The following is a 17,104-nucleotide window of genomic DNA, read 5'->3' as shown; positions in this document are numbered from 1 at the left end:
TATCAAATCAAATTATATCACCTAAATTGAAACGAATAGGAATATCATGGTTAGTTGGTTTGAATTTTATTGCCATGCCTAATTAATAGCAATTAATAAATATACTTATATTACTCCTACTAGCAAAAGCTAGAATGACATAACTGATAAATACTATAGTTATTAATAGCCATAAAATTACGGTATAATTTCAATAATATACAATCCAACATAAAATGCTACATCCATATAGTCATATTTTTAAGTTACATTCGTATAGCCAATTTTTTTTTTTTTTTGCAACAGTGTTTATACACACGATATACAATATTATACACTTACTGTAGATAATATATTAATCTTGTATAAAAGTGTATAATAAATTATAAAAGGGTCATTTCGGATAAATATTTTCTCACATAAAGTGTTATACCCAAATTCTATTTCCAAAGAATAAATTTTGTATCCTAAAATTGTGAATATATCCAAATTAAGGGTTACTTTCTTATTTCCCAAACTTAAACTGAAGAAACATTTGACCAATCTCTGCAACTCCATAATTCTTCACTCTTCAATCTCTCGTATAGATCCTGAAAAAACCCAAACCCTAATTGTTAGGGTTTTAATAAAACACTTTAATTTTGTCTAAATTCACTTAATTTTCATTTTCGTCAAAATTGTGATTAAAATCGACGATCTAGATGAAAATTAGGGTTATTTTACTGTGTTTTCTAATACTTTCGTCGAATTTCTCGCATTTACAATCCGAGGAATCAAAGAGTAATAAATTCCGAGAGAGAGAAGCTACAGATGATTCCGCTGCTTATCCTAATTTGTAATTTTTCGATTTACTCTAAAAAAAAATTCTGTATTTAATTGCAATTACTGTGGAAAATTTGGTGTTTTGACTTAATTTTTCTGTAATACAAATTTATGTTTGAAATTTTAGCTGGATTTGTATTCTTTTTTGTGTTTAGTGAGAATTTGTTGTATGTATTGGCCTGAATATATCAAATACTGTGGAAAAGTTGTTGTATTTGATCAATTTTCTAGTTTGTTTAGCTGTGTTTTGAGTTTAGATGATTTGTTGTATTTCACTTAATCTTTTTGTGTAATACAATTTTTTTTTTTTGGGGGGTAACTTGTAATACAAATTTCTGTTTGAAATTTTAGCTGGAACCAGTACTTTCTCAAAAAAAAAAAAAAAAATTGCTGCATTTTTTGTTCTATAGTGTTTAATGAGTATTTATTGTATGTATTAGCCTGAATTTTGATCAATTCTGTATTTACTTGCAATTACTGTGTAAAATTTGTTGTATTTAGCTTAGTTTATACAAATTTCTGTTTGAAATTATAGCTGCATTTGTGTTCTATAGTGTTTAATGAGTATTTATTGTATGTATTAGCCTGAGTCTATGTTGCTCGGACTTGGGTGCGGGTGTCGGATACGGGTACGGATCTAGTGGTCGGATTCGTCATGATCTAAATTTTAAAATCCGTGGGTATGGATCCAGGTAAAGATACAGGTGCGGGGATTCGGCAAAAAATAATTCAAAATTCAAAAAATAGAGTTATAAAACCTAAATTATGAGATATTAAGTGGAAAACTTGAGGAGAAAATATTGATCAAGAGGAGAATCTAAAAAGGAGATAAAAGGAAAAGGAGTGGCCATCTATATACAAGTTATCCATTTTCTTCAATTGCACCATAGCTTTTGTTTTGCTTACATAAAACATTGAATCTGTCCGGAATTTCTCCCTTAATTTTGGTCAAAGTGCACAAAATTGGTTGACCAGATACAGATCCCACACCCCTGTCGTGTTGACACAGGTGCGGCACCAAAAGTGAAGAGTCCGAGCAACATAGGCCTGAGATTTGATCAATTTCATATTTTGTTTAGCTATGTTTGGAGTTTATATGAGTCGTTGATACGAATTTGTGTATTTCGCATCTCATTCAATCTCTTTTATATTCGATTAGATGCACCGTGGGAAATTTCTTGTATTTTGACTAAATTTTGTTGTAAGAGAAATTTTTTGTTTTCAACTCTTGCTTCCTTCGTATTTTATACTCCCTTTTTCAATTTATATGGCAAAGTTTGACTGGCTACAAAGTCTAAGGAAAAAAAAAAAAAAAAAAAAAAACTTTTGAATCTTGTGGTCTAAAATGTGTCGGAACATTTATGTCATTATAAAGCTTTTGAAACTCGTCGTCTTAAACATGCCATAACGTTTGTCGGGCTATAAAAGCTTCTCATTAAGGGTAAAATGGGAAGTTCAAGTTAAATTGTTTCCAAATATAGAAATCTGCCATTCTTTTTGGAACGGAGGCAGTAGTAATTATTGGATTTTTCTCTGCTTATTTTTCGTGATTTTTATCAGTTTCGCACTTTGGTTAGTGATATTTGCCGTTAGTTGATGATAGACTTAGGAGGAGATAAGAACTACTGAGAATAAAAATGAAATTGACTGCCTGTTTGAGGAATAGGTTCTCATTATTAGTTTCTTTTTGGCGCACCCATGAAGTTCCAGTTTGTATGGAAATTCTTCCTGTTACTGTTTTTTATTCAACATCATGAGAGAATGGTTAAAAGTGCTTAAGCTTTTCCCCTTTGACTTATCAAAAAGACAATTAAAAAATGGTTGAAGAGTATTTTAAATTCTGCAGAGATGAGGATGAGTTGCTGAATACACAATGCCCTCAGCATTTGGAGCTAAGATGGCAGACAGAAGTTAGTTCTAGCGTGTATGCTTCACCCTTGATTGCTGATATTAACAGGTAACATGGTACAAGCTTCTGATTTTCATTCTGTAATTTATTTTGTTTTACATGTTCTGTATTTGAAGGGGAGCCTTGGAGCAACGGTAAAGTTGTCTCTGTGTGACCTATAGGGGTCACGGGTTCGAGCAGTGGCTGCTGCCACTATATCACACCCCTCGGGGTGAGGCCATTCCCTAGACCCTATTAAGGTGGGATGCTTTGTGCACCGGGCTGCCCCCGGCCTCTCCCCCCCCCCCCCCCCCCCCCCCCCCCCCCCCCTTTTTTTTTTTTTAATGTTCTGTAGTTGTTTCTTGGATTCTGCTTGTGTAATGGTAAGAGTTCTGCATTACTGTCACAAACTACCTGTTTTAATCAATGGAACCGTTATAAAAGAGAAAAAAGAAGATCAATCATATAGATTTTCTTTTTTCTGGGTAGCTGGAACTAATAAGAGAGGTAACCAGTGGATTTACAAAGTAAATGAATGTGTCTTCAAGCCCACTGCGCTCTCGTCAAAGAGAAAAGAAAACAAAATGTACCATTATAGCAGTTCTACCAAATTTGACGAGTATGAGTTGTTGAAGTTTAATAGTATCATTGCTGTTTTTTTCAATCTATTCCTCTGGGCTCATTTATTCACCCTAACAGTATTTTTCAATCTCTATGTTAGTGATGGGAAGCTTGAGATTGTAGTTCCCTCTTTTGTTCATTACTTGGAAGTTCTGGAAGGTTCTGATGGAGATAAACTACCAGGTATAATCTGCGAGAGGCTGGTGTGACAGTACATTCAAACTTTTTTATGTAAATTTAAATGAAAACTATTTGGTTGGCTACAGAAGACTGGAAACAATCCGTATCCTGTGCACAGTCACCCAAACTAGCTTATAAATTGGATCCGAGTTTAATTTTGGCATGCTGAAAGACAAATAATGCATTATATGAATATTGTTCTAGATGAATATTCTAGAAACTTGGGAGAATTACATAAATGGGGATAATATTGCTGCTAATTATATAACTTCACCTTATCAGGCTGGCCCGCTTTTCATCAATCTACCATTCATTCGAGTCCTCTCCTGTACGACATTGATAAGGATGGCGTGAGGGAGATAGGTTTGGCCACCTACAATGGTGAGGTTCTCTTTTTCAGGTAATGCTAGACCATCTTTCGTAATAATTTCCTCTTTTACTAATCACAGGCATTGTCTCGATTCAACATGACATGGTTAGCATCTAAATAGGGTGTCAGGATACTTGATGTCTGATAAACTTGAGATTCCTCGGTTGAAGGTAAAAAAGAATTGGTATGGGGGTTTGAGTTCAGACCCTGTGGACCGTTCTCATCCAGATGTCCATGATGACCAACTAATCCAGGAGCTTCTGATGGAATCTCTTGCCCGTAAGTATTTCCCCTTTTCAAGTGCAAGTCAAAAGGAGCGTACAAAATCTTGGTTTTTTCTATTAATATCTCTTTCAGTCCTCTTTCTAATGCCTATTTGTTTTTGTTGCATATCCAAAAACTGAACCAGAATAGGATCTTTTCTTTTCCAAGTGTGTTGTGATGCCTGTTAGAAGTCTGAAGAAGCAGCAATTCATTCATTAATTTCATAAGTTAATATATAGTGCTGGGGATCGAAAGTTATTGCCTCTTATGGATTATCCAGTTTGAATTCTTTCATCTGGTATGAGCCGTGGTTTATACTTGTATTTGGGTACCTTGGGTAACATTTCACCTATAATTGGGTATCTTATCAGAATTCATGGACCTTAAACTTAGGTATTTGAGAGCCTGCGCTTTCTCCTCCATGCAAGTGTCGTAAGATTCAAGTGTTTTCAACGGGATTCAGCCTTCTGTATCTGTTTAGATTTAACAAGCTACAATAAAATGACTAGATTCTACAAGTGATCATATCTTTGTGTTTCGGGAGATATTCAAGCATGTCATTTTTTAACATTTCCTTTCCTATAATAATCCCTTTGGCCTCTTGAAGTGGAAAGCCATGGCCTTGACCTTCGTCAACTTTTACTATATGCTATGATATATCATAGATCTGAATTTTTTTTTTACTATATCCTATGATATATCATAGATCTGAAAATTTTCTTTTAGGTCATAATGCATCTAGTCAGGGTGGCAAGCATTCAGATTCTACGGGATTGGCAGTTCATAATGAGACACATTCTGTTCCAGAAAGTCACGGTGGAAACCATTCAGACTCTACGGTATCAGCAGTTCACAATGAGACACATTCTGTTCCGGAAGAAGTCCACCATGATGCATCTAATGCTTCAATATCTTTGCCATCAGAAGTTTCATATGCCAACTCGTCTAATTTAGAGGACCAAAAGGGGAAAAATAACAGTCTAGGTGATGCAGAAACTAACATGGCTAACTTGAACAGTAGTATTCTGAGTTCTGAAACTGATAAAATTAGCAATTTGGAGAATGGAACCAATACCGGAAGAAGGCTTCTTGAAGATGATGTCTCAACAAAATCTGAGGAAGATGTTCAAGCTGCAACTGTGGAAAATGAAGAAGGTCTAGAGGCTGATGCTGATTCATCTTTTGAGTTGTTCCGTGACAGTGATGAGCTGGCAGATGAGTATAATTACGACTATGATGATTATGTTGATGAGCACGACTGGAACGATGAAGAATTTAAGGAGCCAGAACATGATAAATTGGAGGATTATGTGGATGTTGATGCTCATGTTTTATGTACCCCTGTAAGTCTTTTACAACACGGGTCATATGCCATATTTGTTAAGATCCTGATGTTTTTAAACGCTTACGGGTCTTATCATTTGTATCAGGTCATAGCTGACATTGATAATGATGGGGTGTCAGAGATGATTGTTGCAGTTTCCTATTTCTTTGACCATGAGTAAGTTCTCTTATGAGGTGCTATTAAGTTCTCTCTTATGAGGTGCTATTTTTGTTTGCTATGCTGTCTTGTTTCCCTGCTTCTGACTATGTGTAGCTGATGATTGCTTTCTTTGTTGTGCGATCATTAGAAGGTTACCAAATTTTCCTGGTGCAGTACACGCTAATGAACACTTGCAAGCCATGTTTCTTTAGGGAAAACGCCGCTTATTTTTTTTATTTTTTTTTTTATGACATGGAACCCCGCAGCCGCTACCCTTCGGTGCGCATGGGTAAACCTCCAAATTTTCAGGCAATAGCTCGCAAACCACACAAGAGAGGTAACCCGCACTAGGCAAGCCCGGTGCGACGAGCTCGACCCAGAAGGCAAAATCCCCTGCTGTTGTAGGCAGGGGGTTTCCAACTTGAGACCTCCATCATGAAAGCCCCATGCTCAACCAACTGAGCCACCCTTGCGGGTGAAAACGCCTCTTATTTATCATCTGGTAGTTGCTAGTTAATTAGGTTGTTACTAACTTGAATCTGGCTATGTATTGGATGGTTATTGCTTTAAGCATGAATATGTGAGAGCTGACCTGTGAGCATGGTTGTGTTATTATGCCAGTGTACATCCTTGCAAAACAATGATGCTAGTGCAATTAGTAGAGCCTAGGATCTTTGGAGTGGTTTCTATTTGTGTCTCAGCCACTACCTTTGTGATGTCTCTCATCTTTGCTAATTGAGGACACCTTAATTTACTTATGAAAGCAGTGTTATCAAAAGCGAAAAGCTCAAAAAAGCTCTAAGGTCCGTTGGGGCTTTAAGTGCAAAGCGCTTATAACGCATGGGCTTTAATGAAAAAAGGCGCAAATGGAGCAAAGAATACAAAAATATATGTTTAGTCCAAGACTAATAATTATAAGCATGAATAACAAATATATGGACAAAGAAATTGATTTTTTTTAACGATAAAGTTAAAAATCAATTGTTTAGTGTTACCTCTTTAGGAAATGCTTATTTGCAAGGAAAAGTTTGTCTTAGAGCCTTGATGACGACACTGAAGCACACATTAATCGAGGCGAAGCGCTCAACATGTTTAGAGCCTTTCTTCAAGGATTAAGCGCGCCTTTGATAACACTGCTTTGAAGTAACTCATATGCCATACTTTTACATCTAAAACAACCCCATCGGTTTGCTTCATTTTAGGTGTCTACTAGCATTAACAACAACTATTGCAAGTCTAGTCTAGTGCATATGTAACTGCTGATTGATTATCTTTAATCCACAGGTACTACCAAAACTCAGAACATTCGAAGGAGCTTGGAGACATTGACATTGGAAAATATGTAGCTGGTGGTATTGTAGTCTTTAATCTAGATACCAAGCAAGTTAAATGGACTCAACAGCTGGACCTAAGTACTGACTCGGGGAGCTTCCGTCCCTACATACACTCTTCCCCTACGGTAGTTGATTTGGATGGTGATGGAAATTTAGACATTCTAGTTGGGACCTCTTATGGCATGTTTTATGTCTTGGATCACAAGGGTAATCCGTCTTAATTTGTTTTATCTTGTCATGTTGCTATATGCTTTTTAAGCATCTTCAAATTTTCAATTCTCTGTCATCCACCTGAAAAGCAAAATATCTGTTCTTCTTTATTTGCCCCCTGCCTCTCTCTGGGTGTAATGGGATTGCATGAGATACAAATCGACTTGTAAATACCCGTTTTATGTCATGATATTTATAATGTGTGCCATTTTCTTCTAAAGCTTGCATGAGTCCATACCCTGCTAGCTTTCCTTTTAGATTAATTATGCCCATGAGTTTGGGGTAGTTCCCGGATGAAACCAGTAGGTAGTTGATTGGTGCAACTGTATTCCATTGACTTGTGTTGTAGACATGTCTATCATGGAAAGAGAAGTAGCAAGAGCGTCCATTTGTAATCTGATCTGTTTGATATTATTGTGCATCATAATGTTTGAAGGCTTAAAGACTTACTGTGTCAGGGAAAGTGAGGGATAAGTTTCCTCTTGAAATGGCTGAAATCCAAGGAGCAGTAGTTGCAGCTGATATAAATGATGATGGCAAGATTGAACTAGTGACTACAGATTCGCATGGCAATGTTGCTGCATGGACTGCACAGGGCAAAGAAATTTGGGAAAAGCATCTTAAAAGCCTAATTCCACAGGTACACTATGGTTTCCTGTCTCCTTAAAGTTTCACTAGGCTGAGTGTGATATGAAACACAACTTTTAAAACCCCAGGGACCTGCCGTTGGGGATGTGGATGGGGATGGCCATACCGATATCGTCGTTCCAACAATTTCAGGGAATATTTATGTTCTGAGTGGAAAGGATGGCTCCATTGTACGCCCATATCCTTACAGGACTCATGGTAGAGTCATGAATCAAGTTCTTCTTGTTGACTTGACGAAACGTGGGCAGAGGAAAAAAGGGCTTACAATTGTCACTACTTCATTTGATGGTTACTTGTATCTCATAGACGGGCCTACATCATGTGCTGATGTTGTAGATATTGGTGAAACATCGTAAGATATATCCTTAGATTCTCTATTTCCTTTTTCTACTGTTCTTTTTTAAAAGGATAAAATCGTCTATTTTAAAACTTATAATTGAATATCTCTTTTTCTTTGCTCTTGTTCACAGATACAGCATGGTCTTGGCTGATAATGTTGATGGTGGAGATGACCTCGATCTTATTGTGACAACCATGAATGGCAACGTCTTCTGTTTCTCTACACCTTCTCCGCATCATCCCCTCAAGGTACTCAACAAGATCTTTTTTTCGGCCCTTTGCTTAGTTAAGATCTTTGATTAGTAGTAACTGCATGATATCAACTGCAGGCATGGAGATCATCTAACCAAGGGAGAAATAATGCTGCATACCGATTAGATCGTGAAGGAGTCTATATTACTCCATCATCAAGAGCTTTCCGTGATGAAGAAGGCAAGAATTTTTGGATTGAAATAGAAATTTTTGATAAATACAGATATCCATCTGGGTCTCAAGCTCCATATAATGTCACGGTAAAGAGCTTTACCTTCTAGTCAAGTTTGCCTTCTATTAACATCTCTCACTGCTTACTAGTGAGTAATGTGTCCTTTCTTGCTTCTCCATTAATACACAGGTGAGTTTGTTAGTACCTGGGAATTATCAAGGTGATAGAACTATTAAGCAAAATAAGATATTTAATCAAGCTGGAAAACATCGGCTTATGCTCCCAACTGTTGCTGTGAGGACTTCTGGTACGGTGTTGGTGGAGATGGTTGACAGGAATGGGCTATATTTCTCTGATGATTTCTCCTTGACATTCCATTTTCATTATTATAAGCTGTTAAAATGGCTTCTCGTTCTTCCTATGCTGGGGATGTTTGGTGTGCTTGTCATTCTTCGTCCGCAGGAGGCCATGCCATTACCATCATTTTCACGAAACACCAACCTCTAATGTTTGATATAAAATACGGCACATTGTTGAGTTATAGAAATGAGGCATCTTCTCCGGCTAGAACTTGAACTGACAACAGCCTTTCTGGCCAGTGGGAACGTTCAGCAGGTCAACGGTGAGCTAGATGTATGTTGAACTGTATAGGATGAAGAGACAGTTGTCTGTGATGCTACCTGAATCTGAATTCTGAGTATTCAAGTCTGGTTTTGACATTGTACCCTTCCCCAGGTGTAACATACTGATAATTGTTGACACATTCGAGTAAACCATGATTATTTATGGAATCAGAATTTTGTTTGAAGGTACACACTTTCATCTCCCTCAGAAGTTTTGTACTTTTACTTGAGTACTGTATGATGGCAATTGAGAGAAGTTCGACCTATGTTATTGAACTACATTTTTTTTTTTTTTGGTCCGTGAGATGGTTCCTGGCAATGTTTATCGCGTATGTTCAAGTCCACCACTCACGCTTTTTCCAGTAAGAATTGATCTTATTATTGCATAACGCATCTCAAAATGTTAGCCTCGTTACGATTTAAGAGAACCAGGAATTGAGACACTGGAACTGATCGTTGATTTCCTGAACTGATCATACTAATGTAACATAATATTTAAGTATTATACACTGAAAATGCAGAGGAGGTAGTATTTTATCCCCTCATTTAAGTGCTCCTTAGCATTTTTCATCAAATGTACCCCTTAGAATTAAATTTGAATGGCTGATCTCAAATTCTTTCGCCAATTTCGCTAATTCATCATTACAGATTTACTGTTGAGATTTCAATTGCATGCCGACATTTTTCACAACTCAAATCAAGACGAGGGCTTATACGATTTTGCGTTAACATGGGGGCAATTCGCGGGAACACCGTTATTTTGGGGTGGTCTTTAATTTTTACCCATTAAATTGTGATCTTTAATTTTTGTCCTTCGTTAGAACTCTTTGGTTTCAGGTTTAAACTCCCGCTCAATCAAAAAAAAAAAATCGCAAGGCAGAGTTTTGTATGAAACAGAATTTTGCATGACTCGGCGCCCTCAAAAGGCAGAATTTTACCTTCAGGCAAAATTCTGCCTTAAGGTATAGTTTTGAAGGCAAAATTCCTTTTTTTTTTATTTTTTACTGGGCTAGGATTCGAACCTAGAATCTCGGAGTATTAGGCGAAGGCTAAAAATTAAAGACCATCCCAGAAGAAGGACAATCCGCGCTGAAAAATGTTAACATGGCATATACATTTCGATTCTAGTTTATCCTCTCTTTTTCAATTTATTTTTTGTTAATTTTTAATTTTTAAATAACAAGGATTTTTGAAACTCGGTGGATAGTGTTCTCGCCATTTTGCCCTTTTCCACTTAAATACTACTCTCTCAGGATAAAAAAGAATGCCCACTTGGTCATTTGCACAACCCTTAAAAAAATACTAACTCCTAAAAAAAAATAGGTAATTTGACTAAGTAAGCGTTTGGCCATAGAAACCAAAAACTTTTTCACTTGTTTTTTTTTTTTTTTGGAATTTCGGAGTTGGAGTTGTGTTTGGCCATAGTTTTTCCAAATAGTATTCTTTTGTTGAAATGTACTTTTTCATCAAGGTTTTGGTTGTGAAAAACAATTTTTTCTTGTTTTGTTGTATTTGGAATCTTTATGGCCAAACACTAATTTTTTTAAAAAGTGAAAAAATTTCAAAAAAAAGTGAATAATTTTTATGGCCAAACGGGTCCTAAACTGCCTCTAATTAAATAAGTATTGAGATTTGATTACATAACACTTAATAGGGATAAATTTAGAAAAATAAAGTTAATTTTTTCTTAATTTGATAAGTAAACATTTTTTTTTTACCCAAGAAGAAAAGGTTACGTGAATACTCTCTTTGATCATGGCCTAGTAATAAAATAGTTTTGACTTAGTTGGTACTTTTGGCATAGTTTATACTCCCTTTATTTCAATTTATATGGCATAGTTTGTCCTTCATTAGAACTCCTTGGTTTCGGGTTCAAATTCCCGCTCAGTCAAAATTTTTTAAAAAAAATCGCAAAGTAGAATTTAAATTCGCAAGGCATAGTTTTGCATGATTCGGCCGGAGTTTCAAACTCTACCTTAAGGTAGAGTTTTGCCTTCAAAAGGCAGAATTTTACCGTCGGGCAAAATTCTGCCTTGCGAAATTCCTTTTTTTTTTTTTTTTTTTCACTGAGTTGGGATTCGAACGCAAAACCTCAGAGTATTATGCGAAGGTCAAAAATTAAAGACCACCAATTTGAGGGACAAAAATTAAAGACCATCCCAGAAGAAGGGACATCCGCGCAAAAAAATGTTAACATGGTATGCATATACATTTCGATTCTAGTTTATCCTCTCTTTTCAATTTTTTTTTTAATTTTTAAATAACAAGGATTTTTGAAACTCGGTGGATAGTGTTCTCGCCATTTTGCCCTTTTCCACTTAAATACTACTCCCTCCGGATTAAAAAGAGTAAGGCACCGTTACCCCCCTGAACTATACCCGAATTTGCTACGACACACCTTACCTTTCCCAAGGTCCTATTACCCCCCTAAACTTATTTAAAACGGAATAATTACCCCCCTAAACGCTGATGCCCACTCTCATATGGGAGAGTGACATACACTCTCCTTGCCACATGTGTATTTATTTATTTTCTTCTTTTTTTTAATTTTTTTCGACTTACGTGTCAATTTTTTTTAAAATAAAAATAAAAAATCGAATTTTCATTAAAAAAAAATGAGTTTTAAAACCCGTCTTTTTTTTTTTAATTTGAAAATTTGATTTTTTTTTAAACCCATTTAAAAAAAAAAAAAAACTAAAAACATGGATTAAAAAACTGAATTTTCTTTTAAAAAAAGGATTTTAAAAAAAAAAAAAATTGAAAATTTGTTTTTTTTTTTTTAAACCCGTTTTTGAAAAAGAAAAAAAAAACTGAAAAATGATTTTTTTTTAAATATGGAAAAATGGATTTGTTAAAAATATGGAAAACTTGATTATTTTTTTAAAATGTCTTAAAAAATCTTGATTTCATTTTCTTAGGACACTTTTATTTTTCAAATAAAATCCGAAAAAATGTTTTTCTTGCCAAAATGTGAAAAAAACTGAATTTTTATAAAATTTTGAAAAAATTAATTATTTTCTTAACATGTGGAAAACCCGTTTTTTAAAACTAAATGTGAAAGACTAGATTTATTTTCAAATTTTTAAGAAAATGCATTTTTAAGAAAAAAAAATTAAATTTTCCCCTTTTTTATGTTTCTCACTCTCTCAAAGAGAGTGAAACACACTCTCTTTGCCACATCGGCGTTTGGGGGTAATTATACCGTTTTAAATAAGTTTAGGGGATAATAGGGCCCAGGGAAAGGTAAGGTGTGTCGTAGCAAATTCGGGGATAGTTCAGGGGGGTAATGGTGCCTTATCCCTTTTTTTTTTTGAAATTTCGGAGTTGAAGTTGTGTTTAGCTATAATTTTTGCAAATAGTTTTTTTTTGTTGAAATGTACTTTTTCAACAAGATTTTGATTGTGAAAAATAATTTTTTCTTGTTTTTCGAATTCCATTATGGCCAAACACTAATATTTGATAAAAGTGAAAAAAAAAATACCGAAAAAAAGTGAATAATTTTTATGGCCAAACAGGTCCTAAACTGTCTCTAATTAAATAGATATTGAGATTTGAACATATAACACTTAATAGAGGCAAATCTTAAAAAATAAGGTTAACTTTTTCTTAATTTGACAAGTGAACATTTTTTTACCGAAAAAGAAAAGGCTAAGTGAATACTCTTTTTGATCCGGGGGGAGTATGTATTTGTTTGCAGTAGAATTTGAACCCGTAATGTGCTCTTAACCCACTCACTTCACGTGCTATGCTCGTGCACCAGACCAAAGCCCTAGGGACCTAACTTAACCTCTGCATTGACAATGCTAGAACTCGATATATGCGAAAGGAATTGAAAAATACAATGTTGGACATATATTAAAAGATAAAGGCCTAGTTGATCAGCCAATCAGGTCGACATTCCGAGTCATGAAAAAACGAAGATTTTGACCTTCAGAATGCATAAAGGAGAATGTAAGATAAATATTGGTTGATTTACATGCATTTGCAAACAAACTATATACATCCAACATGCCTTTTTTGATTGATCAGATACCACATGAAAACAAAAGGCAACTGTGTGTGAAACAGTTCTCCAAGGACAATGTCCTGCCTGTATTTACTTCCCTTCTAGTTCCTCAGTGATACCTTAATGTTGACCTATGCAGAGACCTCCCACAAGAATGAGAATCCACTATGAAAAATGATCTTATCATGCTTTCTTCTGGCAACTATTTCACAATGAGTTAATTTAATCGAAACTCGTAATGGATGGGTTTGAGTTGTCAGTTGACTGTCAGCCATCCCAATCATGAAGCTATAATGGGTTGAAAATGGGAACTGAACTCTATGCGATCGAATCTCCTGAGTCATCAACTCTCGGCTTGTTGATAAGGGGAGAGCTCCAAGTCCCATTTCTAGTGCGCTCACCCTCCACAAAAGCTCCACCTGACAAAGGGAAAAGACCCTCCCACGGCAAGGTTTTGGTCCTTGTACACCCATAAGGGATGCTAGCTAAGTGAGTCGTCCCATTAATTAATCTAACCCTAACTCCCTAGGCCTAACATTGTCTATATAAACACCATTATGGGTGTTGGGAAGACAACTCTGAATCGTCTAGGGAACGACTAAGGCTAGTATTCTCTACATCATTAAAGTATTTTTAAACTGTGGAACTGGGGGTTCATCACGGGCAGTGATTGCTACAGATGATCTGCTTCCGCCGGGGAGAACAATTGTAAGTCTCCAACAAGCATTTAATCGTAATAATACAGATACATCGGAATAAATCCTTATTTCACACTCTCTCACCGGCCTTATATAAATTATGAATTCTTCAGAGTGGTCGGCAGGTTGGGAGTACGGGGACTATTGAAGAAGTGCCATAACATGCAAACTATGTTAGCACAAAATGTAGAATTGGAGTGACAGAACTAATAACCTGTAAGCTGCACATCCTTCTAGTTTTCTAGATCTACCCTAACAGCTTATCCTCCATAACTAAACCTACTTTGACAAAAGAGACTACAACATCTAAGTGAATGAGAAATCCTTTCTTAAGAATTGAAGATGGTGTCCATGTACTTGCACTAGTAACTTTCCTCATGTAAAAGGGCAAGGCATACACAATATTGGAGACTTTAACTTTGGGCGACATCCAATAATGTACTCCAAGGACGAACAAGAATGAATATTTAATACTTCCTACTAAAGAAACTGTTAAAAATAGAACCCAAAGACCAAACGGAAGAACAAAGGTAAAACAACTCTTCTGCTGAGTTTGTGCATCATGGCTCAAAAGCTATTACCAGTTATCACTCATTTAGATACAACAGAAGATTTTAAAGAACCATAGAGGCGAGGTAGTAAGCATTCCAATCAGGTTAGTCAAGAAAAGGGAGTAAGTAAAAGCTACCATACAGTGTCGGAGTCACCTTGGTCCAAGGATAGTCAACTGAATCCCCTTTTGCCAGAACCTTGTGCATAAGTGAAACTTTTTGATGTATACAAATTGGCCATTGAATCACCACATTAACATAAGGAAAGTGTATAGCATAGTGGCAAAGGGTTTGAAAAATCTTTTAGGTAGTCGATTCTTAATCCCCTTGTCTTTAATCCTAAGCTTCACCCATGCTGCCATATTTGGAGCAGTCAGGCTTAAACGTGAAGAAGAGAACTAAGCAATACCTCATAGTATAATCCTAAGCTCACAATCATACTCATCTTACATTTCGCCACAACATATACCAGCGAGAACATAAGCAAAGGCACCTTTTTTTTGTCAAATAGACAACCGAGTTCTGAACAAAATCAAATCACATACTTTTTGTTATAAGAACGGTGTTCTGGGCAACTTGTGTTCATCTCGACTGTTCCACAAATTACCTGCTACCGTCCATCAGGTACCAAGTAACTTCGCCCAACAAAGCTTAGGCAGATGAAAAGAAACACCTAGCTTTTTATGTCTCAGCTGGTATTTGAACCCGGATTTATAATAGCCAATCAAAATCAATTCATCAAGGAACAACACTAGTATAGAAAAAAACATGTTCCATTGCAAAGTTGACAACAAAGAGTAGATTTATATACAAGTTTAGACAATCCATATAGGTAAATCTGAACAGAAAGAAAAAGCATTTGGAGATGCAATTACAAGTATATCAATAGACCTGTAAAACAGGCCTTTTCCCAAGCCTCTTGATTTCTCTATCCATTTGACCAGTGAGCATTAAACCAAACATCTTGAAATCACATAAAAAAGACCAAAAAGGGTGTCCAAATGTTGCAGGAACATTCCCTTCAACAAAAAAATGACTATACCAAGCCAATCCATACCCAAGAATTGGCACAAAAAACACAAACCACTTATTAAATAGCACTGTGTAAACCAAACATAACATACTGCAAAGTGTACCCACAAAATGCCATCTCCTTGTTGCTGCTTTTGAGTGTTGGTTCATATAGTAAGGCCAAAATTCCTCCATGTTTCTGAAATTCATAGCTTAGCTCCCAAACTGCAACTTAATTAAACAAAAATTGTAATTCTTGATTAAAAATCAGATCTTTGAACCAATCATCAATAACCCAAAAATATTTTACCAAGAAAAACAGTTTAGATAACCCCAAAATGCTTAGTTCAATCAACTTTATTGGAATTCTTGATTAAAGATTAGATCTTTGAACTAATCATCAATAACCCAAAAATATTTTACCAAGGAAAACAGTTTAAAGAAACCAAAAATGCTTAGTTGAATTAATTTTCTTGGGTTTTATTGGCTCTTAGGTCAATACCTTGGAGTTCACAATTAAAAAACCCACAAATCTATTCAACAAATTAAGGTTTTGGGTATGACAAAAACACAAAGTTTGGTAGCAAGATCCAAGAAAAATTGGTGTGGTTGACCAAGTATATCTGAAGTAAAAAATAAGATGTAAAATTGTGGGAAATTATTATTATTATTTTTTTTTAAAAAAGGTGGGTGCTAAATGATCTTTTTCTTTCTCTGAAATCTGAATTTCTCTTTATGGAAAGATAAAGAGGAAGTTTAAAGGTATAATGTTGAAATAGTAATATTTGTGAAATGGTCTTTATCAAATTCCAGATGTGTGATGGCAAAAGAATTTATCCCATTTTTATCTTGTTGACCAGTGTCCGCCGTTGTCGTCCTATTGTTACTTGACTTTGGCAATTGGATATCACTAGCTCCTTGCTCCAGAAAAAAAAAAAAATTATATATATATATATATATATATATATATATAATATTTTTTTAACAAGTGGGAATAAAATAAAAATTATCTTGTTAATTACTCCCTCTTTCTCAATTTATGTGGCACAATTCGAATTTTGAAAGTCAAACCTGTTTATTTTGATCGGGAATAAGGACGTGAGATTTTTTAATTTTTTAAAATAAAATTTACATATTTGAAACTATGTAAAAAGTATTATAAGTCACAATAATTGACAATTTAAAATATTTGAAAGATGCGTATGAAAGAATGCACTATCAAAGAAAAGTTCGTTTGAATCTTGAAATACGAAAGGAGTGAAAATTCGGATGGAGAGAATAGTAATATATTCATAGTTAACAAATCACAATTTGAACCGTAATGTATGAGTCAATTCTTTTAATGATCATTGAACTTGTAGAAAAATCTCACTAAAGTAACTTTTGAATCTTTTCGGACAATAAAATCATCAAACTATATCTATGTTCCCAAAAGAGTGAAACATCCCATTTTTGGACATAAGACCCCTTAACCTATTTTTTAAATTACAAAACCCATTTCGATATTTATATTTTATTTTTAAAATGTGGAAAGTCTTAATGCAAAACAAAAATTTCAGAATATTAGAAAATTGTGTCTGAGTAAACAATAAAAGGATGCAGTTGAATGGTATAGTAGAACTAAGCATGGCGCTTAACTATATAATTTTTAGC

General features: G+C 35.2%; 2 protein-coding genes across 2 annotated transcripts; one reads left to right on the top strand and one right to left on the bottom strand.

The window, feature by feature from the left end:
* Positions 1-500: 500 nt before the first annotated feature.
* On the top strand, positions 501-9,374 carry LOC132057018 (protein DEFECTIVE IN EXINE FORMATION 1). Its single transcript, XM_059449449.1, has 13 exons — positions 501-814; positions 2,648-2,758; positions 3,411-3,493; positions 3,773-3,890; positions 3,982-4,139; positions 4,851-5,467; positions 5,555-5,625; positions 6,892-7,148; positions 7,610-7,791; positions 7,868-8,151; positions 8,270-8,387; positions 8,468-8,650; positions 8,752-9,374. The coding sequence occupies exons 1-13, from the start codon at positions 681-683 to the stop codon at positions 9,067-9,069; spliced, it is 2,634 nt and encodes an 877-aa protein (XP_059305432.1). The 5' UTR covers positions 501-680; the 3' UTR covers positions 9,070-9,374.
* Positions 9,375-15,195: 5,821 nt separating this feature from the next.
* LOC132057017 (uncharacterized) lies at positions 15,196-16,275 on the bottom strand. The gene has a single exon (XM_059449448.1). The coding sequence runs from the start codon at positions 15,659-15,661 to the stop codon at positions 15,323-15,325; it is 339 nt and encodes a 112-aa protein (XP_059305431.1). The 5' UTR covers positions 15,662-16,275; the 3' UTR covers positions 15,196-15,322.
* Positions 16,276-17,104: the final 829 nt, after the last annotated feature.

This window comes from Lycium ferocissimum, chromosome 5, assembly GCF_029784015.1.
Source record: "Lycium ferocissimum isolate CSIRO_LF1 chromosome 5, AGI_CSIRO_Lferr_CH_V1, whole genome shotgun sequence".
Taxonomy (NCBI): Eukaryota; Viridiplantae; Streptophyta; class Magnoliopsida; order Solanales; family Solanaceae; genus Lycium; species Lycium ferocissimum.
This window is presented reverse-complemented; position numbering and strand designations above follow the sequence as displayed.

Coding starts and splice junctions, on each gene's coding strand:
- LOC132057017 (XM_059449448.1), bottom strand. CDS start 15,661: ATGAATTTCAGAAACATGGAGGAATTTTGGCCTTACTATATGAACCAA.
- LOC132057018 (XM_059449449.1), top strand. CDS start 681: ATGAAAATTAGGGTTATTTTACTGTGTTTTCTAATACTTTCGTCGAAT. Junction 3,891..3,981: donor GGTGAGGTTCTCTTTTTCAG/GTAATGCTAGAC, acceptor GCATCTAAATAG/GGTGTCAGGATACTTGATGT. Junction 5,468..5,554: donor CTCATGTTTTATGTACCCCT/GTAAGTCTTTTA, acceptor CATTTGTATCAG/GTCATAGCTGACATTGATAA.